Source organism: Cucurbita maxima, unplaced genomic scaffold, assembly GCF_002738345.1.
Source record: "Cucurbita maxima cultivar Rimu unplaced genomic scaffold, Cmax_1.0 Cma_Scf00006, whole genome shotgun sequence".
Taxonomy (NCBI): domain Eukaryota; kingdom Viridiplantae; phylum Streptophyta; class Magnoliopsida; order Cucurbitales; family Cucurbitaceae; genus Cucurbita; species Cucurbita maxima.
The window spans coordinates 4,109,321-4,132,637 of NW_019272022.1; the positions used below are offsets into that span (position 1 = coordinate 4,109,321).

The 23,317-nt window shown below is 36.2% G+C and overlaps 4 protein-coding genes across 8 annotated transcripts in view; 2 read left to right on the forward strand and 2 right to left on the reverse strand.

The window, feature by feature from the left end:
• The first annotated feature begins 741 nt into the window (after positions 1 to 741).
• LOC111480244 (probable rhamnogalacturonate lyase B) lies at positions 742 to 7,182 on the forward strand. Of its 2 annotated transcripts, XM_023125176.1 has the most exons (15): positions 742 to 1,030; positions 1,132 to 1,253; positions 1,453 to 1,512; positions 1,713 to 1,832; positions 1,946 to 2,065; positions 2,161 to 2,302; positions 2,910 to 3,080; positions 3,460 to 3,615; positions 3,701 to 3,807; positions 4,360 to 4,450; positions 4,743 to 4,884; positions 4,962 to 5,118; positions 5,554 to 5,670; positions 6,285 to 6,414; positions 6,847 to 7,182. In XM_023125176.1, the coding sequence occupies exons 1-15, from the start codon at positions 773 to 775 to the stop codon at positions 7,084 to 7,086; spliced, it is 2,133 nt and encodes a 710-aa protein (XP_022980944.1). In that variant the 5' UTR covers positions 742 to 772; the 3' UTR covers positions 7,087 to 7,182. The 2 variants fall into 2 exon arrangements, with proteins under 2 accessions (XP_022980944.1, XP_022980945.1); XM_023125177.1 differs by lacking the exon at positions 742 to 1,030 and having other exon boundaries at positions 1,221 to 1,253; positions 1,417 to 1,512.
• A 1,224-nt stretch (positions 7,183 to 8,406) lies between these two features.
• Positions 8,407 to 10,140, forward strand: LOC111480333 (transcription initiation factor IIA subunit 2-like). The gene is made up of 4 exons (XM_023125311.1): positions 8,407 to 8,540; positions 8,731 to 8,879; positions 8,987 to 9,037; positions 9,732 to 10,140. The coding sequence occupies exons 2-4, from the start codon at positions 8,751 to 8,753 to the stop codon at positions 9,870 to 9,872; spliced, it is 321 nt and encodes a 106-aa protein (XP_022981079.1). The 5' UTR covers positions 8,407 to 8,540; positions 8,731 to 8,750; the 3' UTR covers positions 9,873 to 10,140.
• An 83-nt stretch (positions 10,141 to 10,223) lies between these two features.
• On the reverse strand, positions 10,224 to 13,994 carry LOC111480301 (neuroguidin). The gene is made up of 9 exons (XM_023125262.1): positions 13,851 to 13,994; positions 13,282 to 13,434; positions 12,987 to 13,074; positions 11,601 to 11,780; positions 11,340 to 11,522; positions 11,063 to 11,236; positions 10,811 to 10,965; positions 10,594 to 10,720; positions 10,224 to 10,472 (listed from the first exon to the last, which is right to left on the reverse strand). Exons 2-9 carry the CDS (start codon positions 13,323 to 13,325, stop codon positions 10,461 to 10,463), a joined length of 963 nt encoding a protein of 320 aa, XP_022981030.1. The 5' UTR covers positions 13,326 to 13,434; positions 13,851 to 13,994; the 3' UTR covers positions 10,224 to 10,460.
• A 1,201-nt stretch (positions 13,995 to 15,195) lies between these two features.
• Positions 15,196 to 23,317, reverse strand: part of LOC111480224 (BEACH domain-containing protein B) — a 24,876-nt gene continuing 16,754 nt past the window's right edge. For 3 of the 4 annotated variants that reach the window (XM_023125144.1, XM_023125146.1, XM_023125143.1), the window contains 12 exons: positions 22,055 to 22,276; positions 21,467 to 21,940; positions 21,061 to 21,390; positions 20,534 to 20,986; positions 20,415 to 20,461; positions 19,965 to 20,058; positions 19,589 to 19,795; positions 19,099 to 19,224; positions 18,644 to 19,015; positions 18,321 to 18,552; positions 15,952 to 16,702; positions 15,196 to 15,740 (listed from right to left, as the gene is read on the reverse strand). In XM_023125144.1, the coding sequence (XP_022980912.1) occupies positions 16,005 to 16,702; positions 18,321 to 18,552; positions 18,644 to 19,015; positions 19,099 to 19,224; positions 19,589 to 19,795; positions 19,965 to 20,058; positions 20,415 to 20,461; positions 20,534 to 20,986; positions 21,061 to 21,390; positions 21,467 to 21,940; positions 22,055 to 22,276 (3,255 nt within the window). In that variant the 3' untranslated portion in view covers positions 15,196 to 15,740; positions 15,952 to 16,004. The remainder of the gene's footprint in view (positions 15,741 to 15,951; positions 16,703 to 18,320; positions 18,553 to 18,643; positions 19,016 to 19,098; positions 19,225 to 19,588; positions 19,796 to 19,964; positions 20,059 to 20,414; positions 20,462 to 20,533; positions 20,987 to 21,060; positions 21,391 to 21,466; positions 21,941 to 22,054; positions 22,277 to 23,317) is intronic. The other variant, XM_023125145.1, reaches the window with a different exon arrangement.

Genomic DNA, 23,317 nt, shown 5'->3' on the forward strand with positions numbered 1-23,317 from the left:
AAAAAAAAAAAAAAAAAAAAACCTAAAATGGTCAACTTTCAATATGGTAGGTCTACCCTGATTCGAAAAATGTTAATAAATTTATAAATTTTATTATTTTATATTTAATAAATCAATGTTACAAGTTTTATAGTCGGTTGAAAATTATTAAACTTGACCTCTAACAATTTAATTTTCGGAGGTTAAAGTTGTAATTTAACCAATAATAAAAATCTAATGGATGAGATAGGTATTATAGCTGTAATTTAAATGTATGAATAATATGTCCTCACACCCAATATCATTTATTACGTTATCAAGTCTGTATTATCTTGCTATTTAGCATTCAAAATCACAATTAATTATAAAAAGGATCAAAATGAAAATTAATTTAAGATTCTATATCAACAGCTAAAATACATTCCATTTTAGTTATTTACTTCTCATTTTATCTTAATTTTTATATTTTTAAACACCCAAATTAATTCTTTCCATTTTCAATAAATCTTAAAATAATAACAATAGTTTTAATTTAAGAAAATACAACATAAATTTGTTTCCAAAATTTACGAAATAGTTTTTTTTTGTTAATTTGAACTAATTTTAAAATTTGTTAAAAAAAAAAAAAAACAAATTCTAAATATTGGTTTTTGACCTTATATATAATGAAACCAAATGTGGCGACAAAGCAAGGAGTTCACGAGAGCCTTTGCCTTTTAGTTCAAGTAAGCAAAGCCGAGCTATAAAGTTAAAAAAGGTTCCCTTCTAAGCCCTTTCTTCCTTCACGTACCCAATGTCAACAGATTTGAGGCAAATGAAAAAAGGTGCATTTTCCCTCTCAATTTTGTCCGCCTCCCTCAAAATATTTTGGCTCTTTTCTTCCCTTTTCTTTTACCTTTACGGGCCCTTCATCCCCACGACGACAAAAGACCCCGTCGTCTCGACGACGCCTGACACCGATGGACACAGCCCCAATGGACACGGCCCCCCTAATGGACACAACCCCAATGTATCGTTGTCTCTGTTGCAACTCCACATCCAAGAACAATATGTAACTCTCTGTCATCTTTTTTGTGATTATTTTTGTTAGCGTTAGAATTGCGTGTTTAAAGAATTTAACGTAAATATTATCGTGTTATTGTGGTGCAACAGGTTGTGATGGAGAATGAAATAATTGCAGTGACGATATCGAATCCGATGGGATTTGTCACCGGAATACAATACCATGGGATTGAAAACTTGCTTGATGTGACCAATCCTGAAGATGATAGAGGGTAATTAACTCTATTTTCCTAAATTATTAAGGATTATTTTATTAGGTTAAAAATAAATTTTTTAAAAAATATTTTGTTTTCAAATTTATTAAGAATTATAAAAGTTCTTATTTTAAAGAAAAAAAAAAAACTTTAATTTTTGGTTTCTCTTCTATTAATACAGAGCTAAGCCTTGTAATTGTTTGGGCTGAATATACAGATATTGGGATGTTGTTTGGAACACCGCAGGAGCAAAAGGAACCAAAGGCATGTTTGATCGGTAAGTTTCCTAAGAACCAGCCACATTTTCTCCCTTTTTCTTATCTTAGTGCGCCACTTTTCAGTTCAAAATGCCGCTTGTTTCTACTTTGTTGTTCGTAAATCAAAATTTATCCAGGATTTTGGTGAAGATTATAGAAGTAATGAACAGAAACTTGAAAGTATTTTGAAAAATTTGAAGCAATTTCGTTTAATTTACAGAATTGAAGCGACAGATTTCAAGGTAATCGTACAAAATGACGAACAGATAGAACTCTCATTCAGCAGAACTTACAATTCATCCTCCGGAGACGGCGTAGTTCCTTTGAATGTCGACAAAAGGTAACCAAAAAGAAAAAAAAAAAAAAAAAAAGAAAAGATCTCAAAATTATGATGAAATGTACGATTAATGGAAAAATCTTCTTCATCTTCTTCTTGTTCTTCTTCTACTACAGGTTCGTGATACTACGAAATTCATCAGGATTCTATTCGTACGCCATTTACGAACACTTGAAAGAATGGCCAGCGTTTAACATCGACAACACCAGAATCGCATTCAAGCCGCGAAAAGACAAGTAAAGAAATCGGTGTTTTGAATTTGATCTTCTTTTTTTTTTTTTCTTTTCGATTTGGAAGAAACTGAGACTGAATCGCCTAAGGAAATGTTTAGGTTTCGGTACATGGTAGTAGCAGATGAGAGACAGAGATTCATGCCTTTACCAGACGATCGGAAGCCACCGCGAGGGGTAGCCCTAGAGTATCCAGAGGCCGTCCTCCTTGTGGATCCTATAGAACCCGAGTTCAAGGGAGAGGTGCCTCTTTCAACTCTTTTTAGAATAAATTTTATTATATATATATATATATATTTTTTCTTGCTATAAATTCTTTTTTATTTATGCTTAAAATTTCTCAAATTACTTTTAAATATTAAAAATATTAAAACAATTTGTTAGTTTTATTGAATATTTTAATCCAACACTCTCACTTTTTTCAACATAATATTTTTGCATGCGTTGGGTTAAATTAGTAATTAACACTATTAATATACTGATTTTAATGTTAATTTTTCTCCTTTTAGTGGAAAATGAAGTTTGGTTTTATTTTTTTTAAAATGATAAATTATGTTGAAGTGATAAATTAGATTTTAATTTAGATTATATTATAATTTATTGTCTCATTTATCTTATATTTTTTTTAAAGCATATATTGTTTTTTAAGCCTTAATTTTTTTTTTTTTTTTTTTTGTGAATATTACAATTTTTTTAAAAGAATATGCATAAAAATTATTAAAAAATAAAACAAAATTATTAAAAAAAAAATTAAAATGTGAATAAATGTTTTTTTTTTCCTTTAAATCTTTTAATTTTGATACTTCTGGGGATTAGAAATTTGTTTTGGTTGACGAGGGGCATGATGCAGGTTGATGACAAGTACCAATACGGGTGCGAAAGCAAAGACACTCGGGTTCACGGGTGGATATCCAACGACCCGCCCATTGGCATTTGGCAAATCACAGCCAGCGAGGAGTATCGCTCCGGTGGGCCCCTCAAACAAGTTCTCACCTCCCATGTGGGTCCCGCCTCCCTTACGGTAAGTGCGCTCTCTCTGCTCCCGCTTTTTATTTTTTATTTTCTTTAAACCATATTTTTATACTATTAACTTTTATATTTATTCTATTTTCATACTTTAATATATATATATATATATATATATATATATATATATATATATATATATATATTTTTTTTTTTTTTAAAGTAATGTTTATTTTGCATTTGAATTTTTTAAAAATAACTATTTTCATCCCTACATTTACTTTATTTTTAACAAATTAATAAAGTTTCTCTAATATGTTTTATTATCATTTTCTTTGGAGATTGTGGAAGCTTCAATTAATTATGATTATGATTATGATTATGATTATGATTATGATTATGAATTAACTGTAGATTGGAATTGAATTTGTTAGGTTTTCCATAGCGCTCATTACGCAGGAGCGGCTATGGTGATACGGTTTGGAAGTAACGAGGCATGGAAGAAGGTGTACGGCCCTGTCTTTATACATATCAATTCCTTGCCTGAAAAAGAAGATCCACTCGGACTTTGGCAAAATGCTAAACAACAGGTACATAATTTCTACAAGGATGGATGCAAATTATGTTGATGATTTTGATTTTAATTTTAATTTTAAATGGAGTTTTCATTTTCAGATGGCTGCTGAAGTTCAAAGCTGGCCTTACAATTTCCCTGCGTCTAAGGATTTTATCAAAGCAGACCAACGAGGCACTGTCAGCGGCAGATTGATGATCCGTGAAAGGTATGGCAATATCTCCCACTATGAGTAGATATTGTCTTCTTTGGTCTTTCCATTTTAGGCTTCCCCTCAAGACTTTAAAACGCCTCTGCTAGGATAAGGTTTCCACACCCTTATAAATGGTGGTTTGTTCTCTTACCCAACTGGAACATCATACTCTCTCTCTCTCAGACCAAGAAATCAAAGCATAAATGATTACACGGTCGTGTTTTTTGAGCTTGGTTTGTTCGTTTGGGTTCCAAAACTTTTGAATGTCCATTTTGGTATATGTGTTAGATGAACACGACTCTTCACAATGGTACGATATTGTCTACTTTGAGCATAAGCCCTCATGACTTTAATTTGGATATCTCCAAAGTCCTCATACTAGTCCTCATACTAATGGAGATAGAATTCCTTGATTATAAATAAACTCATGATCATTCCCTAAATTAGTCAACAATATGTATTTACATTTTAGTTTGTAACGTTTCAGTCTCTAACTTCTAACAAGTGTATATTTTAGTTCTTGTTTACAAAATTACTTTCTAAATTCCATTATTTTGAGCTTTTTAGATATGTGAGTAATGAATCCATACCTGCAAGTGGTGCATATGTGGGGCTGGCACTTCCTGGGGAACTTGGCTCCTGGCAAACAGAAAGCAAGGTACAGCAACATCACAGAATCTTCTACATTCAGCCAAACTGCTTTAACATTTTTTATAAAAAAAAATTAAATAATTACTATTAATATTTGTTTATAATTTAGAAAGATAATTTAAACGGACCCTAAGTTAGCCAAAATAGTCGACCCCCGGCTTATATCATTTACTATGAGGCTATGTTCCAAGAACTCAGTTCTTAAAATGCTGCTTAGATGCAAAAGCCCCCTAAAACTATATTAATCTTCAGTCAATGGTTGATGAGTTTAGCTGAACTTAACACATTTTGGAACTCAGGGCTACCAATTCTGGAGCAGAGCAGATGAGAATGGACATTTCACTTTGGAAAATGTTCTCAGTGGAAATTATAGTCTTAATGGATGGGTCTATAATTTTATCAGCGAGTACCAATATGATGCTTTCATCACTGTAACCCCAGGTTTGTATCTCCAACTCCATTAATTTCATGTTTTCATTAAGTGTATAATTAGTAGTTTAATCTCGTTGAGTATTTAGGAATCGCTATCGATGTGGGTGAACTTGTTTTTGAGCCTCCAAGAGATGGTCCAACATTGTGGGAAATAGGCATTCCAGATCGTACTGCTGCAGAATTCTATGTACCAGATCCTAATCCCAAGTTTATTAATAAACTTTTTGTCAATCATTCAGATAAGTAAGTTCTCCTTCTAGTTTTTCACTTTACTTTCTGTATGTACTTTTTTCCCTTTTACCATAGCTCTAAATTAGCCTCCTCATAGTTGTATTACAGTTAAATTACAAGTTTAATTCATTAACTTTGAAGTTTATGTCTTAATCTATCCATAAGTTTTTAAGTGTATAATAAATCTCTAAACTTAAAATTTTGTATTTAATAGGTGTATAAATGAATTTTAAAAATGTCAAAGAGTTCAAAGATCTAATCAAAATTGAAAAATTTAAGACTTATTACACTTTAAAGTTAAGGGACCGAACATGCATAAACATGAAGATTCATGCATTAAACTTGTAATTTAACCATATATTTTATATATTTGGGGTTCGATGGGACAATTCTATTTCAATATTTCTTATTTTCTATGTTAATTTACTCTATGAATTATTATTTCAGGTTTAGGCAATATGGATTATGGGAAAGATACGCAGAATTATATCCTAAGGAGGACCTAGTTTATACGGTTGACCAAAGTGACTACAAAAAGGATTGGTTCTTTGCACAAGTTAACAGGTCTCCTTCCTCAACTTTGTTCTTGCAGTTTTAGTTTTCCTTCGAGCTGTTTGACGCGTTTGGCTTTAGCTTTGTCAGCACTGTCGGAGAAATAAAAGAATCTTTTGCAATGACGTGTGGGTCCTTATTAGCTTCTATGTTCGTCGACCCATTTTGTCTTTATGCATTCCCCCTTAGCTACACTATGTCTTTCCGTTTCTGTTTCTGTCTTGTTTAGTGTCATTTTCTTGTTTGCTCTCTCACACTAATACTTCATCCTTTTCAACATTGTTATCCACTCCTATAAAATGCTGAACAAGTAGGGCCATCCTCTTTATCCTCATAGGACTCAAAAACATCGACAAACTAAACCAATTAAGTAGTAGGTTTCTTGACTTATGTCGTGCGGGCTAAGTAGCATGCAGGCTAACATAGAAACAAGCTAGCTTAAGCTGTATCACTGATTTCAAATTTTTATGTAATTGTGCACCATAACCACTTCGAAAATCGAAAGATTTTGGTTTACAATTTCATGTTGCATTCTTCTTAGTTCTTGCTAGCACTTTTATAGAACTATTGTTAACATGGAATTGAGTTGGTAGATACTTTGGCAATAACCCTTGTTTGCAATGCAGGAAGATAGACGACAACAACACATATGTAGGAACTACTTGGAAAATTGAGTTCAAAATTGACAGTCCAGATACACATGGAACATATAAGCTGCGTCTTGCATTGGCCACTGCACATGCTGCAGAATTACAAGTATGGAACTCTATCTTTATCTTATGTTTGGCAGCTGATGGCCTCTCAGTTTGGGGTTAATTTATAAATTTAGTATCCGGTTAGCTACTTAACCTACACGGTCAACTCAATAAAATACCATCTTATTAATACATGATAGCTAACTGGCACATATTCAATCTGTTAGTGGCTTCTAATGGTAGAGACTATTTGTGAGGTATTAACAAATCATAGAGACTACATTCTAACTCTCTATGAACGGTATGTAATTTGTTACAAATTTGGTCCAAATTTTGAATCATGGTTTTAGAAGTTAGAATTTGTCTCTATAGTTTGATAAAACTTTCCTATATAGTTCGGGAGGGTAGGAATCAAGAATTTTATTATCCTATAAAAGCTATTTACTGGTGTCTCCATTTTTCGCTTGAAACTAAAATATATTGTTACTTGAAGGTTCGAGTGAATGATGCACAAACAGTTACCCCGTTATTCACAACTGGAGTAATTGGAAAGGACAACACTATAGCTAGACATGGAATTCACGGTCTGTACCGGTTTTACACCGTTGATATTCCGGGCAGTGAGCTTGTGGCGGGCAACAATACAATTTTTCTTACACAAACAAATGACCAGGGTCCTTTTGTTGGGATTATGTATGATTATATTCGTTTAGAAGGACCCTTAACTTCCTAAATGTAAATAGTTCCATTGAATGTTTTACAGAGTGATTATCCAATGAAATCAACTCTATTGCCTTTATTTGGTGGAAATTGAGGAAATTAAGTGCCCGAATTCAATGCTCATCTTATATAAAATGTACTTATTCTTGGTACTTAAGAATCTTTTCTAAGAGCCGAATCAAATATATTTCAAAAGATAAAGAGATCAATCACAATCTCGAAAGTCAATAGCTCTTGAACACTTCAAAGCTTATTGAGTTAAAAGAAGAAAAAGACCAAGAAAGGACGTCTTTTCCTTATTTCTAAGGATTCAGTCATTGAGGCACAATTGAATTTGAATTATTATCAAGAACAGGGATGAAGGCACCATTGAAAATATTGAGATCTTCCAATGTATCAACAAAGTCGGATGAATAAATTCCTTTTGGTAAAACAGAGGAAGATGAACATTTCTCACGTCTTAGATCATTTGTATGAATTTTTTATTATCTAAATCTACCATACACAAAATTATTATTCTAACAACTAACTACATACTTGAGACATCAGAATAATAAATCTTTGAACATGAAGATTTGAAGTAACAAACATTTATTCAATGCAATTCGTAAATTTAAGAATACCAAGAGAAGTACTGAAATGCGATCTAGAACTCGGACACAGAAATGTTGCGACGTTTGAGGATATAATAAGGATTAAGAACAACATTGAGAAATTCCAAATCTAAAAACAACACAAATGAATCCTATATATGTATACCTTATTACAGAACGCATTCCTGCAAAACATAAATTTCTAAAATAAAACAAACGTCGGCATACGACAATCTTAACTAGATAATAAGCACAATAAACATAATTTAGGAACACATTTTCAAAAATGAGAAACTTACCGTTTTAACGTGAACGATTCGAGCGAGGATCAGTGAGGGGAAGAACATGAATGCGAGAGCAAAAGTGAGGATTCCATGAGTTAATCGATGAGAAAAAGTGAGAGCGGGAAGGAGATCGGATATGATTCAGGTAAAGACAAGGGATCGATTTGATACAGTTTTTCTTTCGTTTGAAGGTTGAGCGAAAAAGAGAGACTCCATTGGCGGGAAATGTCGCTTTGGAAAGTCGATCAAATCCGACTTTTTGACTTGCTAATGAACCTTTTCTTTTTGAGCCGGGCTGAAAGAAGGTTTTATTGGGCCATCGGAACATACTTTAGGGCCCATTTTACTTTTTGAACCCACAATGAGGAACAAAGTCGCCTCGTTAGGGGTAAATTCGTCATTTTGATGAGTTTCCATTCCGTGGCCTCGCTGCTATATATACCCTCATCTACAAAATCTAGGGTATAAAAAGCCCCAAATTTCTTCGCTCGCGAAAAGTATTTGGAGCTAACGTTAACCCAGTTAGAATCAAAGAAACCAGAAGCATCAACAAACTCACTTTCAATCCGTAGCTACAATTCGTTGCTCTTGTACTCTTTCTCTTTATTATTATTTTCTCATTCCTTTTCGAATTGATCTCTCGCTTTAATTTCGAAGATTTTGCCTGCTTTCTCGAATTTTGACGCTATGTTTCAAATTTTCATTTAGTTTTGTCAATTACGGATGTGCTCTGTTGAACTAAATTTGATATCTTAGCCAAAGAACTTCCATATGTTGCAGATCTTGTTTTTCGAAGAAGAATGGCAACGTTTGAACTCTACCGCAGATCGACGATCGGAATGTGTTTGACTGAAACTTTGGACGAAATGGTCCAGAACGGTACTCTTAGTCCGGAGCTTGCTATTCAGGTTCTTGTGCAGTTCGATAAGGTATAGTTAAAGCTGGTTCAGAGATGTTTTTATGTGTATATTTTGAATTTGTGTTCGAAATTGAGGTCTTGTTGGATTTAGTTTCGTACCGCTTTTGGTTTTTGCAGTCCATGACCGAGGCTCTGGAATCACAGGTGAAAAGCAAGGTGACTATAAAGGTATGTATGTTCGGCTTATGAATTTGATTGCATCTTTGAATGCCAGAGATTTATGTTGCGAAGTAAAGACATTATAAACTTGAAACGTGTTTTTACTTATAAGAGGAATTAGTTGTGTTTGCCTGTTCTGAGATAGTTCTGTTTGTGCTCTATTGCACGTCAAGCCTTGAGCCAAATTTTTTTGTCAGTAACATGAATGTATAGTACAATTTTTTCCCCATGATCTTTTGGTTGCCCGAAGTGAATGGAGAACCATTATAAAGAAAACATATTACCTACGGCATAGAAACATTTGCATTCGAAAGTTGGAAGTTTAGATTGTGGAACATTTGATCTAATTCTTAATGGATTAGATTACTTCATTGATTCTTCAAGCGTTTTCCAGCATAAAATATTGCAGCTTGAATAAGTTTCTCTGGAATAAACTTGGTAATTATTTGTACATTTGAATCTGGGGATAAAGTAATCGATGCAATTAGAGATTTAAGCCGCTGCATCAATTACTTCTACAACTAGTCTTTCCTTGAAAGTTATATATTCAATCCAATGGCTGTTAATTTTCTCATGACTCTCTTGAAAGTTCCTCTTGATTGTATGAGAACTATGGATGAGATCACAATCACGTCAATATTTGAGTGATATAATTAACACTTGGGTGATTTCTGAGCCTCTTTGTCCTATTGTATTGTAACAGGGACATCTGCATACCTATCGGTTCTGCGACAACGTTTGGACGTTCATTTTGCAGGATGCAACATTTAAGAACGAGGATTCCCAGGAGACTGTCGGAAGAATTAAAATAGTAGCATGCGACTCAAAGTTACTCACACAATAAGCTGTTCCAGATACCACTTTATTAGATGAAGTTTCCATAATTATTTGCTGATGATTGAGGGAAATAGTCACGATGAGAGGAGATGGCCATCAAGGCTGTGCTTCATGTTGCAAGTTTGGAAAAGATTCAAATGTGATTCTGTAAAGCTACTTTCACGCACATTAACATTACCTTTGATCTTAATTGGCATCCAAAGCCAGATTCATGACAATTATACAACCCTTCTAGTTGAATGATAATAAAACACTAGATATCTGTTTTAATATTATGCTTTTAATCTCAATTTCTAGCTTCTTTGATACTCATAAACCCGTTCTTCAACATTTATATTAAGGATCAACCAATATTCTCTTAGAATTAAAGAACATTTTGAGTAAACAAAAGATGCATCTAATCGACTCGGGTACCTCGAGGGGTCAACAAACTAATATTGGTTTCCGGGCTAATAACATATAAGGGTAAAAAGAATACATTAAAAAAAAAGGTAAAAACAATATAAATTTCACCGAGGATAAGATATTTTTACTTCGACATACAATTTTAGCCGGAAGTACACCACTTCCCATCATCATGATGCTGCCCGGGGTTTCAATGCCTGCCCTGCAGAAAGCAAAGGTATATTGTTTGATTATATGTAAAATCCAAGAGCTCCAAAGTTTAGACTAAAATCTACAATGCATTTACAAAAACAAATGGAAAAAGAAAGGAAAGAAATACAAACCTTGCGCTTCTTATATTTTCTCATTCCGCCTCTACTACTACCAAAACTGGTCGGTTGCTCGTCATCAGCACCTCCCAAGGGCATCGATTTTACCTCGTCAAAGAAACTATCGGTTACGCCACCCATCCTAGAGAATAAAATGAAGTATGTCAAAACCGAAAAGGAAACAATGATTAGATGTTTTAGAAGTACGGTGATTGAATCGAAGTTTTCGTACCCATATCTCGACTTCTTTAGGTATTTTTCTCTCTTTTTCTCCATCTTTGTAAGCGGCGCACGAGTGAAAAGCTCCTCTTCTCTTCGATCACGTTCGTCCATTTTAGCTACATATCTAGCAACTTCTCTATTTTCGAGTCCAACACTTTCTTTAATCTGTAGTTACCATGAACAACAAGTTTTAAGTACTCTATACGTTGAATGTTTCGAGAAAAAAAACCCCATATTATATAATAGTACATCCATAACAAACCTCTTCAGGTTTCCCAGCCATGTCATCCATAAGCTCCCTCATATAATCACTCTGTCGAGCTCTTCGGAGTGTCTCTAAATCCTTCCTCGAGGAAGTTCTCTCCTTCCTAGAGTTCTTATCTTCATCCATAGTAGTAGGGGCAAACCTTGGTGGACGATATATACCATCTCCATCCTATTTGAATGTTCAGTTCAGAAACAAAAGCCATTGTTGAGTTTTTCGCATAACAATTGGAATAAAAGAGTTATTAAACTTGATCCTTGACTTAATGCCTCACCTCAGCAATCCCTTCTGATTTACTGACAAGCATGTCAGGGTTTGGACGATATTTTAACCGATCATCCGTAGCCTGAGGTGTAGCTGATTCCTTTTCATCCACGAATGCATCCTCTTTTGTAACAACAGAAACTCTTGTCAGCTTCTGAATCTGATACTCGAGCTTCTTATCAATAGGTCGAATCTGCGTCAACCAAAAGGCAGGGCTTATAAGTCCCATGCAGGTAAGCAAGCAGAAAAGAGTAGGGGAAAAGGAACGAACCTTCTCGAGAAATAACCTTATCTCTACAAGACTCCTGACAACAGGATGGCCCTCAATTGAGAACCCCTTGGCTTTGCGAAGCAAATAGTATACAAGTGAAGAGCAATAGTTAAGAAGTAATAAATATTTGGCATCAAGATAGCTTATCCCATCTGATGTAGGAAGCTCGTTTGATTTTACCTGACATACAAAACACAGATAAAGCCATCTATCAAAAGCTGGAATTTTTTGTAGCTAAAAGAAGCAAAGAATAAAAATAATAAGACACTTCGGCCCAAATTCTGCGACAACGGGTAAAGACATTTTTCGCATGTTTTTGCTCATATATTCTTGACAAAGATGTGGGCTTATTGTCATCCACGGGTTTTTATGATGATTACGGTCGAGATATCCAGCGTTGGTCAAATAAAATTGTAGGTTCAAATTTCTGCTATAGAAGTGACTCATCTCATAGGATCAGTTAAGGATATCCAAAAAAGGTGTTCTACAAGATCAAGCAGTGTTTTTCAAGGAGTACTCTTAAAACAACAAGACTTCTTGCTTGAACAAAGGCAAGATACGCACAAAAGGCGATCACTTAAAGCAAACTATAGTTTCTCAAATCAGATACTATAATTAGAATATACTAAGTAGGATAAAGAACATAAATATACACTTTCCAATGTCAAAAAAGCACTAGATAAGATTTTCTGCAGACACGTTGAGATTCTGGCCACAAGAATCTCTTCAGTATTTTGAAACTTGCAATTGATACAATAATAAACACAAATTTGACACAAAGTTAGTGTCAAATTTTGTAGAACAATAATATTTTGCAGATTATAATACAAAGAACACACATAATCAGATACGATTATTAACTCTCCATAGCTATATAACATGCTAAAGATGGACATAACTCGCAAGTCAAGTGTACCAAAACAGGAGAAAGTGCATTATTAATATATTTTTTATTAGGTAAGGACATCACTTTGGAAACACAGTGAGCTAGTCAATCAAAGTTTCGTTACCATATCATGGGAGTGCAAAATTCGAATTAGATCAAGATAGTAAAATGTGAACTTCAAACAAAATGTAGACTCTGGAGACTTCAAACCCTCGTTCATTATCAATCTTTCAGACTATAACTTTCACAGACTTGAAGATTGAATTGCATGCAAACTTCAGAATATAGAATCCCACCCACCCGAAAGAGACAATAGCACGTGAAAATAAACATCGACGTTGATTCTTTGCACATATTTCTTCCTAGATATTAGCTATGCCAGCATGATAATCTACCTTTCATCCTACCTAAATTGAGATATCTAAAATGAAAAAAATGATGATTTAATTAAAGTGTTCTCTTTGCTATCTGGGATTAGCAGATACTGAGAATGTTCTAACCTTGGCAGTTAAAGCCTGGACTTTATTTGTGACTGTGTCCAATCCATCCTTCATTTCCTTCAACAAAGCAGTTAGTTGAGAAGCTTCTCTGAGAGAATTCATTCATAGTAAGTCAGATAAATATAATCATGGAAAAAAGGCAACATAAGTATGTCACTCCAAAAAATCCATTGCCATTGAACAAATTGGAGTAGTCAGAACATTTTAATCTTATGACAAGCATTGGAACTAGTCATTCTAAGATAAAATTAACAATTTATGCCAAAAAAAAAAAAAAAAAAAAAAAATCCGTTACTTGTTTGTTCTATCATCACAACGCATGTTGTTGTGTTCCTCCATCGCAGTAACTGAAACGCTAAATTCCTAGATTGCACTCTGTTTTCAGGCTACAATATCTTAGAGATAACTGTTTGAGCTTCGGGCAACTCACACTCCGCAAATAAGCAACCTAACACGATGGCGTTTTTCATCAGACAAAAAGTGCATACATGAAAGAGTAATCTCAAGCTTAAGAAATAATAACATTGCCAAGAGAAACGCAATCCAAAAACTGAGATAAATAGGCATACAAGATGTAAAAACAAGTAATTCCATATCACGAGGATTTCATAAACCTTCCATAATAAGTCTGAAGCACAAAATGTACTTCAATATTGAAATATCGGATAACTGTGTATTTGCAAAAAAAAATAAAGAAATCTCAATCAACTGTATCGGAGAATTCATATATATCAAAGAAACCAATAAGCCAGACGAAACAAGGATCAGAAACAGAGATGAATATTTTCGCCATCGATGAGAGTAACAGTGAGATTACTACGACTGCAATGGAGCGAGAGAAGAGAGATAGGGAAAGCAAAGAACCTGAGAGAGGGATTCGGTGTCGCCGTTGCCGTCGGTGAGAGCAATAATGATATTGCTGTGCTCTTCGCGGCAACTGCTTGCTTCGAAGCGCTGGCGGCAAAGGTCTCTATAGAAAATCCGGTCAAATCTTTGCACTAGGGTTTTATTTTTAAAGATGAAAACAAAAAATAAATAAATACTACTATTGTCTATAATTTTAGTAAAAATTTACTTAAATATTGTCTAATAAATTTTATTTTTAAATTTTAAAAATATTTTAATAGATATTTCAACCTTCACTTTTATATCTAATTAGCTTTTAATATATTAAAATTTTAAAATTGAATTATTTATTATATACAAATTTAAATTTAATGTATGATAGAAACCTAAACTTTTGAATGCATTTAGGGTTTGGTCGGAAATGCGAGACGACATTGCTGAGTATATGAAAACGGGACAGACTCTTGAGGCTCTTGGAGTTGTAGCCTGTACCACAAAGACCATGAGAAAATGTCTCCGTAGATTTTATCGCGGCTCTGCCAAAAAAGGGAGTATAGGTCTTGCTCGTGGTGGACCAACTCACAAACAAAAAGAAAGATGCAAATTTCTTGCAACTAGACCATCCATATTCCTTAAATGGGCAAGACTCGTTCAGATCTTTTTCCATAATATCTTCATTGCATGGAATGTCACACTCAATTGTCGCAGAGACAATTATAGATGAGCCCCATGATGTCGCAAATACAAAGACCCATGGAATGTCACACTCAATTGTCGCAGAGACAATTATAGATGAGCCCCATGATGTCGCAAATACAAAGACCCATAAGGAGAATCCACGCAGCAACAAGACTTACCCCACAGACGATAAACATTAGTATCTTCCCCTATTATAAAGTTGTTTCTATTGACTGAACGAATAAATAACATCGAGACCCAGTCTTCATTAGCTATTTCTAGCGGAGCTCTGAAGCGTGTCTTGATCTCAAAATCGGTGAGTTCAACCACAAACTGAGACGTTGAGAGAGGCAACAAAACTAACGGGTATATTTGGGCGTATAAGTAAGAAGCTATGTACTTCTCAAGGCAAATAGGAATCAACTGTTGACCGTTATAATATAAAACATCCAAAACTATGATATCCAATTCTTTTTTACTAGACCTGTAGCAAAAATTTCAAATTTATGCCAAATTGCGACAAATTTCCTGAATTCCTAAAAATCCATTGTTGAAACGGACATAGTAATCGACCATTTTTCATATTTTTAAACAATATGCAATACGACCTGAACACATTCATTTTCAATCCCTGAGCTCACAAGTTATCTCGATGCAAGAAAATGAAAGAAAAGGGAACAAAATCTAGAGCCATACTAGATATTGAAATTAAATTTAGTACGGTTGACAGATACAACTTAACTTATCTCGAGGACGTTTCAATAAACGATTAGCATGACATGGAGCAGCTAAAAGCTTAAGTATTACTAAATCAACAAGATGAGTAAAATATACAAATTGATATGAACAGTTTAAATAAGCACTAAACCTATTGAAAAGATGTTCTTTAAGTTCAAGGCCTCAAAGGATGAAGGCAAACTGAGGTGCACCAACTGATAATGGACATTTAGTCTACCGATTATATACAAGTTTCAGCTCCTCCACTGTCTATACATTTCCCCAAGATGAAGATAATTAGATTTGTATAAGAGATGATCAAGTAGAAATCTCATGGTGTAGAGAAAAAATTGCGTCGGGACTATCCTGTGTCGTATTTGAAGCAATATAAGCTCGGATACGTTAAGCTGTTCGAGCTATCAGCAAGAACATCCTTCCAGATCCTCAGACATGGAGTACTTCAAAAAATTGAAACAGATCATAACTCCAAAGTCATGGTTACTGCAAAATGCTCTGCAGAGTATGCATGAACATTATGTAAGTTAAGTTTATTTTCTAATAAATATGGATTGAGACATTTGTTCATCATAAAACTTTACTTGTTCATCATAAAATTCACTCTGGTTTTGTCTCAAGACTTTTTTTTGTTTGTTTTTCCTGTTTTTCTGGACAATCTTTAAACTACATAATAAACAGAACAATATTGATAACTATGAAGACAAACCTGGGGCAATAGAGCAGCATGTCAGAATCCCATATCTACTGAGAGAGGTTCTATCACACAGCAGAAGGTTTAGTTTTGGTATTTCGAGACGGGCTAGCTTTTCGTAGCTGAGGATTCTCGATCGAATATACAAGAAGACTTCCATCTTTTGTTCCAGCAAGGAAGCATTCTTCGGTGGTAACAGTTAGAGACACGATTACTTTTCCAATTCCATTGTACCTACTTATAACCTCGAGCGAGTTCATGGAGCGGACAACTATCTGGCCATGATCACCAGCACAAACCAAAAACTCGCCACATTGGCTGAGTTGGACACAGTTGAGGCGGCCATTGGATTCCGAAGCAGCCAAATGTTTACCATTTATTGAATAGAGATGCAAACTAAGATCATCATCAGCATAAAACACGACTCTGCCATGCCGAGAAGCCACGAGCTTTGACAATCCACAACCAGATGGATGATGCAAAGATCTTATGTATCGTCCCTCACGAAGAGTATGAAAAATGCAAGTCCCGTCTTTTGAACCACTGATAACTATGTCTAGCTCCACACTAACATATAAGCACGTAATTATGTCGTCATGCCCACAGAGAACATGGAATGGAGTCTCTGCAATGACATTGTCTTTTCGAGGTGGCTCGGATTGTGTGTTGCGTGCTTTTTTTTCGGAGAACCTACCACGAAGAACATTCCACACCATAACTGTAGTGTCGTAACTTCCCGTAGCAAGAATGCTTCCATCCGATGTCACTGCAACATTGATAATTATTGTATCATCATAGTATTCGAACAAATGTATATTACTGAGGATAGATATGAGACAATTATACATATATGCATACATGAAAGTCCTCAAGCTGGAATATATATGTTAATCACGCCCATGTTACAAAGATGATCTATTCAAACTCCATTTTTAGCTTTCATAAAAATATATCCAAAATGATAATCAATTTCAAATAACTTAGTGCAACCCAATGATTCATCGTAGATGAAGACATAATTGACATACAATGCTAACCGAATAAGTTATGTTTGGTCATGTCACTGTAAGATGAATCAACTTTCTATAGAAGGGAAGCATGATGTCAGCTCTCCACCATTCTTGGGCCTTATGACCTAAGTAAGTTACCCTATGGCACATGTGTGCATCATGGTGTGGCTGAGTGTTGCAAAGCTAGTGTCTTGGACGTCTTCCTTTGAGAATGGGTTTCCAAGAACAGGTTGGGTGGCATGGGTGTGCTGGCATTGCACCCTGTCCCTTGAGTCGGAGGTTGGTATATAAAGCCGTCCTTCGGCACGGTATGCAAAAATGACTAAGAAGCTAGGAGGTTTGGTTCTCTCCCAGACTAATTCCCACAACTAGTCTCCCTAGACACCAAATCTTATTCAACTTGTAACCCTAGTAATGAAACTTGAATTGCACCAACTCCCCTCCTATAAGTAGCTGCTAGATAGAGGTTTTGAATTGGGGCTGGAAAGCCTTGATTTATGTAGCTTGTTTCGAATTGTGCAGAGGAATAGATTACATAAATTATGAATTTGATTTGTGAATTTGTGATTAATAAAATCCAATGTATAACCTAGAGGGTGGATTCAAGAAGCCTATGCTTATGTCACTCGTGAACCAAATGCGTACAAAATTTGGAGGCATACTCCTCTTAGATCGAGCCCTAAATATTCCCACGTTCGATGCCTCTTACTAATCCTATTGATAATCTCCTTTACCTACGTTATAATTAACCAATGCAAAATGGTAGATATACCCCTCTTAACAATCCCATCAAAAAAGAAAGTCATTAGACTTTGTCTTGTCTAGAGAATGATTAGAGAATGATTGTAATGGTCCAAGCTCACCGCTAGCAGATATTGTCATCTTTATCCCTCAAGGTTTTTAAAATGTGTTTGCTAGGGAGAGGTTCCCACACCCTTATAAAGTGTGTTTCGTTCTCCTCCCCAACCAATGTGGGATATCACAATCCACCCCCTTTTGGGTTCAGCGCCCTCGCTGGCACTCGTTCCTTTCTCCGGTCAATGTGGGACCCCCACCAAATCCACCCCCCTTGGGGGCCCAACGTCCTTACTGGCACACCGCCTCGTGTCTACCCCCTTTGGGGAACAGCCTCCTCGCTTGCACATCGCCGAGTGTCTGGCTCTGATACCATTTGTAACGGCTCAAGCCCACCGCTAGCAAACATTGTCCTCTTTGGACTTTCCCTCAAAGTTTTTAAAACGCATCTACTAGGGAGAGGTTTCCGCACCCTTATAAAGAGTGTTCGTTCTCCTCCCTAACTAATGTGAGATATCACAATGATCTCAGAAGTAAGCCCATAAAATACCATACTTCTAATACATATAATGAAGGTACCTGCTGCACAGCTAACCACATCACTATGCTGTCGGATGCTCTGTAACAACCTGCCATCAGTCAGGGAAATAATATGAAAACTATTATCCCAATTCCCACAAGAAACCAGAAAGTTCTCGGCGGGTGTTGGCATGGTAGCGAAGCATTGTCCTCCAAGTTCAAAATTTTCAGCTAGAGGGCTCCCGATTTTACGAGGAGAAAGAATATCCGAACCCACTCCAAAAAAAGGTTCCTGCAAAACGTTAATAAGTTTGTAAATCACAACAAAATCAATTTTATAGATAACAAGAATTATCGACTTTCATAGACGTTCGAGAACGAACCTGAGACCCAGAGAACGTAAAATTTCCACCATACTGTAACTGAGTGGTCAACCACATCTTAACAGTCAGAACTAGCCCCTGGCTCACAAGGACAATATGCGTGTCTAACATACTAATGTGTAATATGGCCGAGGGACGATGAGTGGAACATGAAATAATGGACGTTAAATTAATGGAACCCGGAGCAAAATGTAACGGGTGTGCTATAGGTATTGGTGGCCCTCTTCTTGGATGTTTTTTACGAAAGATCTGGATTGGCGTTTGGCCAAAGTTGGCAATTTGATCTTCAATCGCTGATCGTTGAAAATCGTCTTCCATAGTGCCAAGATCAGCAGCACCTTCATAAGTCAGATAATAAAAGACATTTGCAGCCTGCAATACATCACATTCAGATATTATGGATTATGGGAAAAGGTGTCTCTACAAGAGATTTAAACTTGATTCTCAGATAATACCTCCACGGCTGGTTTTCCGCGCTGCTTATAACCAAAAACCAGATCTATCCAGTGATGTAGATTTGAACTAACATACTCACTTTCAAGTGCTTCCCTGTTTTTACTTATAAATACTTCAGGTGAGCCCTACCAAAAAGATTGAAATGAAGTTTGTTATATAGAACAAACTGAAATGGGTACAGAACAAAAAAGCTAGGAACACACATCAAAAAGAGAGCAACCAAGAAAAGATGGCTTAAGCCAATTGAAGATGCATGTAACAACCCAAGTCCACCACTAGTAGATATTGTCCTCTTTGGCTTTCCTTTCTGGGCTTCCCCTCAACCCCGAAAAGGAAAGCCCACAGAGGACAATATTTGCTAGCGGTGGGTTTGGGCTGTTACAATGCAAAAGCAACCGACTTCACTTTATAACTCGGGAAACACATGAGGATGTTTATTGACAGACGGAGAAAGGTACTGCAATCTAAAATCACGGGCAAGTTACACACCTTGGCCCAAGGAGGGAGGACTACATCACCTAAGGGTTCACCATCTTGTTTAACCCCCAAGTGATAATGATTTGAATTGCAGAGAAACTCTGGCATGTAAAAGAACTCAGGTATCAACTCCTTCACATCACTTGTATTGGACAAGCAATTTCTATATGTCGCCTCGATGCTTTGAAAAAGTCGATCTGCGTGATCAAATTTACCCCCCTGCCCAAAAGCAGAAGTGAACGTTTATTTGTCAACAGAAAATAACCGAACGGCTTCACGCCACTCAACCGACCCTTTTCTTTCAAAATTTAATTTCAGGATTTTTGTAATTTGAACCTTTATTATTAACGTCTCGTTTGTCAGGAGTAGTATAACACTGACAACTTACTTGCAAATTCCGGTGAAGAGAAGTAAATGGCTCCAAGCGTAAAAGATAGTAGAGAACAATTCCCATGCTTGAGTAATGAGATCCATAATAAAAACTGCACATAAATATTAGGACATGAGTAGAACAAATATAGGAACTATGCAACTTTTATCATTAATCTAATTTTGTTTTGTTGAGTCTGGGAGTGTTCGAGTGTTGATATAATTAAAACCATAACCCATAAGCTCATGTTTTTGGATTGAACAGTGATTTAACGTGGTAGCAAGTAGGAAGTCCTCGGTTCGAACCCTATAATGTCATTTTCTCCCCAGTTAATACTGATTTTCATTTCTGGGCTTTTCTACAAATTTTCAAATCACAATTAAAAGAGATTCCAGCTAATTTTTGTACCCTTCAAAGAAATTAAATACCAAAACTTGCTTGAGAATATGAAATCAGGCGAGAAATCACCTTGGTATGTCGGGATCACAAAAGTTACGATATCTATCTTCAAATACCTGCAGAGGTAACACATATTATAATGGTAAAAGAATTAGGGACATATGGTGTGAAGAGTCAAATGAACAAACCTCAAAACGTTTCGGATTTAATGCTCCAACAGGCTTCGAAAGATCACGAAAAGTTGATGACTTATTAAAATCAAGAACCTCGGAGGAGTAATCCGCCAGAACCCAGGGAAACACTGGATACTGAGTTAAATCGTTATAAGATCTTCCAGAAAGGGTATTGAGAATCATTAGATACTCGAAGTTTGTAATATCCCTCCTCTTCCAACTCTCTCGAGCAGTTTCTGCCATCTCGAGGGCAACACGTCTATCAACGAAAGAAATAACTCCACTTTGATTTCGACTACTGCCTTTAGGAAACAAATAGTCATTTCTACTAGACACGATCAGAGTCCCAATATCTTTGGCACCTTTTGGTGAGTCGAAATTTAAAAAGACTGGTGGAACGGAATCGCTGAAGAAGATCTCTATCGCAGTGTATCTAAGCAAATATCGAGTCCAGTGAACTCCTTTTATCTGGGAAGAAAGAAATATTAGATTTCTGTAAAACAATGCCTGATAAAACGAAACGAAATCTGTGATTTCCCTACCTTTCCAATGTTCCATCTCCTATGACGTCTGAAATTTTTTAGCGGTCGTTTTAAATTGCCATCGTCGTTCATCACTTCCACATCATCAACTACTGTACCCTTTGTGGAATCCAATTGTAAATATAGAGGCCACTTTAGGGACTTCGGCTTTTGATCGAGCTTAGTCAAATCCGAACTTTTAAGAGCTTCGAAGTTCTTAAAGGTGGATGCTCCCCCAGTACCTTCGACCAAAAACTCCCCAAAGAAATGCAAAGCATTTTTCATTACAGCCAAATATCCAGCTAATTTTCTTTTGGATGTCACAAGTACACATGGAGTTGACGTGAGAACCTGATGCACGAAGCCATTAATAAACACTAACGAAATATTTTATCTAATTGGGTGCAGTTTAATATGAGTTTCGTACCTCGCTTTCTTCTGTCACCGGAGAAAATAAAGTATCTTTTCTGTCCTGTACAATATCTTTCCATTCACCGACATCTTTGACTTGCTCTAGGTACTGACCATCCGAAGAATCCTTGAGATTAGAAGCATTTGGTTCACATGGTTCAACATCATTCTCAATGGGCTCTGAGTTTCCTTCATCAGTTATCTTCATAGCACCTTTCAGCAAAAATCTTTTCATTTGCTCCGGCATGTGCCCGACAATACTAGATTTTTTTACATTTTCAGCATTATTAATGTCGTCGTTAGGAGAAATTGATGGGGGATGACACAACTTTTCATCAAAGTGATAATTCTTTCTTAGTTTGGGTCTTCGTCGCCACATATCTTCCGTCTTGTCGAGCTTCCAATGTGTTGAAGATATATTTGGAGAAGAATTAGCAGACCACGGGCCTCGCTCATCAATCAAAGCACGAAACATGTGCATCCACTTTTCCTGCCAATAGAAAAGACTATGAAGGACTGATGAAACAATCTTCAAGTTCCTATTACACGTAAAACAAATGGGTGATGATAAGTATGAAAACTAAACAATATAGGGTATACACACTGCGATATTTTGCTGCACTTCCTCATAAGCAAGCTGGAATGCAGCCTTTCTATTGTCGTCTGCAATCAAAATGGAAGTCAGACTACTTTGCATCTCCTCTTCAAAAACCTTCTGGTTGATCGACTCGTTAGATAAGCTTTCTTCCATTCTAAGTCTTAGTTCATGCAACTGCTTCTGATGGTCAATTTTCGACGACTTCATATAGTTTACTTCATCAGCTATCTGTAAAAGAATCGGCATCGGACAGTTAATAAATAATAAATAAAATATCTTCTCTCACTATACTGGAACTTCTCAATTTTCACCTGAGAGCAATACAAATGCTATTTGGAATAAGAAAAGTCAACAATAATGAGAGGTGGATACGTTTTATAACAGCCCAAGCCCAAGCCCAAGCCCAAGCCCACCGCTAGCAGATATTATCCTCTTTGGGCTTCCGCTCAAGGTTTTTAAAACGCGTCTACCAGGGAAGGTTTCTACAACCTTACAAAGAATGTTTCGTTCTCCTCCCCAACCAATGTGGGATCTCACAATCCACCCCCTTCGAAACCCAACGTCCTTACTGGCACTCGTTTCCTTCTTCAATCGATGTGGGACCCCCAAATCCACTTTCATTCGGGGCCCAGAGTCCTTGCTAGCACACCCCCTCGTGTCCACCCCCCTTCGGGGCTCAACCTCCTCGCTGGCACATCGCTTGGTGATTGGCTCTGATACCATTTGTAACAGCCCAAGCCCACCGCTAGAAGATATTGTCCTCTTTAGGCTTTTCCTTTCGAGCTTCTCCTCAAGGTTTTTAAAACACGTCTACTAGGGAGAGGTTTCCACACCCTTACATAGAATGTTTCATTCTCCTCCCCAACCGATGTGGGATTTCAGAATCCACCCCCTTCGAAACCCAACATCCTTACTGGAACTCGTTTCCTTCTTCAATCAATGTGGGACCCCCAAATCCACCCTCATTCGAGGGCCAAAGTCCTTGTTGGCACACCCCCTCGCGTCCACCCCACTTCGGAGCTCAGCCTCCTCGCTTACACATCGCCTGGTGTCTAGCTCTTATACCATTTGTAACAGCCCAAGCCCACCGCTAGAAGATATTGTCCTATTTGGGTTTCCCCCTCTAGGTTTTTAAATCTGCTAAGGAGAGGTTTTCCCATCCTTATAAAATTGGGGTACTTTATTCACTCTTCATAGAATTTTTTGTATTTGTTTTTATTCTTTTTTTTTTTTTTTTTTTTTTTTTTTTTTTTTTTTTTTTTTTTTTTT

Excerpts from the sequence above, each read along its gene's own strand:
- LOC111480333 (XM_023125311.1), top strand. The coding sequence starts at position 8,751 with ATGGCAACGTTTGAACTCTACCGCAGATCGACGATCGGAATGTGTTTG. Across the intron at positions 8,880-8,986 it reads TTCTTGTGCAGTTCGATAAG|TCCATGACCGAGGCTCTGGA; the intron begins GTATAGTTAAAG and ends TGGTTTTTGCAG. Across the intron at positions 9,038-9,731 it reads AAAGCAAGGTGACTATAAAG|GGACATCTGCATACCTATCG; the intron begins GTATGTATGTTC and ends GTATTGTAACAG.
- LOC111480301 (XM_023125262.1), bottom strand. The coding sequence starts at position 13,325 with ATGGAGGAACACAACAACATGCGTTGTGATGATAGAACAAACAA. Across the intron at positions 11,237-11,339 it reads AATCAGAAGGGATTGCTGAG|GATGGAGATGGTATATATCG; the intron begins GTGAGGCATTAA and ends ACATTCAAATAG. Across the intron at positions 10,966-11,062 it reads TGGCTGGGAAACCTGAAGAG|ATTAAAGAAAGTGTTGGACT; the intron begins GTTTGTTATGGA and ends TGGTAACTACAG.
- LOC111480244 (XM_023125176.1), top strand. The coding sequence starts at position 773 with ATGTCAACAGATTTGAGGCAAATGAAAAAAGGTGCATTTTCCCTCTCA. Across the intron at positions 1,513-1,712 it reads ACCAAAGGCATGTTTGATCG|AATTGAAGCGACAGATTTCA; the intron begins GTAAGTTTCCTA and ends TTTAATTTACAG. Across the intron at positions 6,415-6,846 it reads CACATGCTGCAGAATTACAA|GTTCGAGTGAATGATGCACA; the intron begins GTATGGAACTCT and ends TGTTACTTGAAG.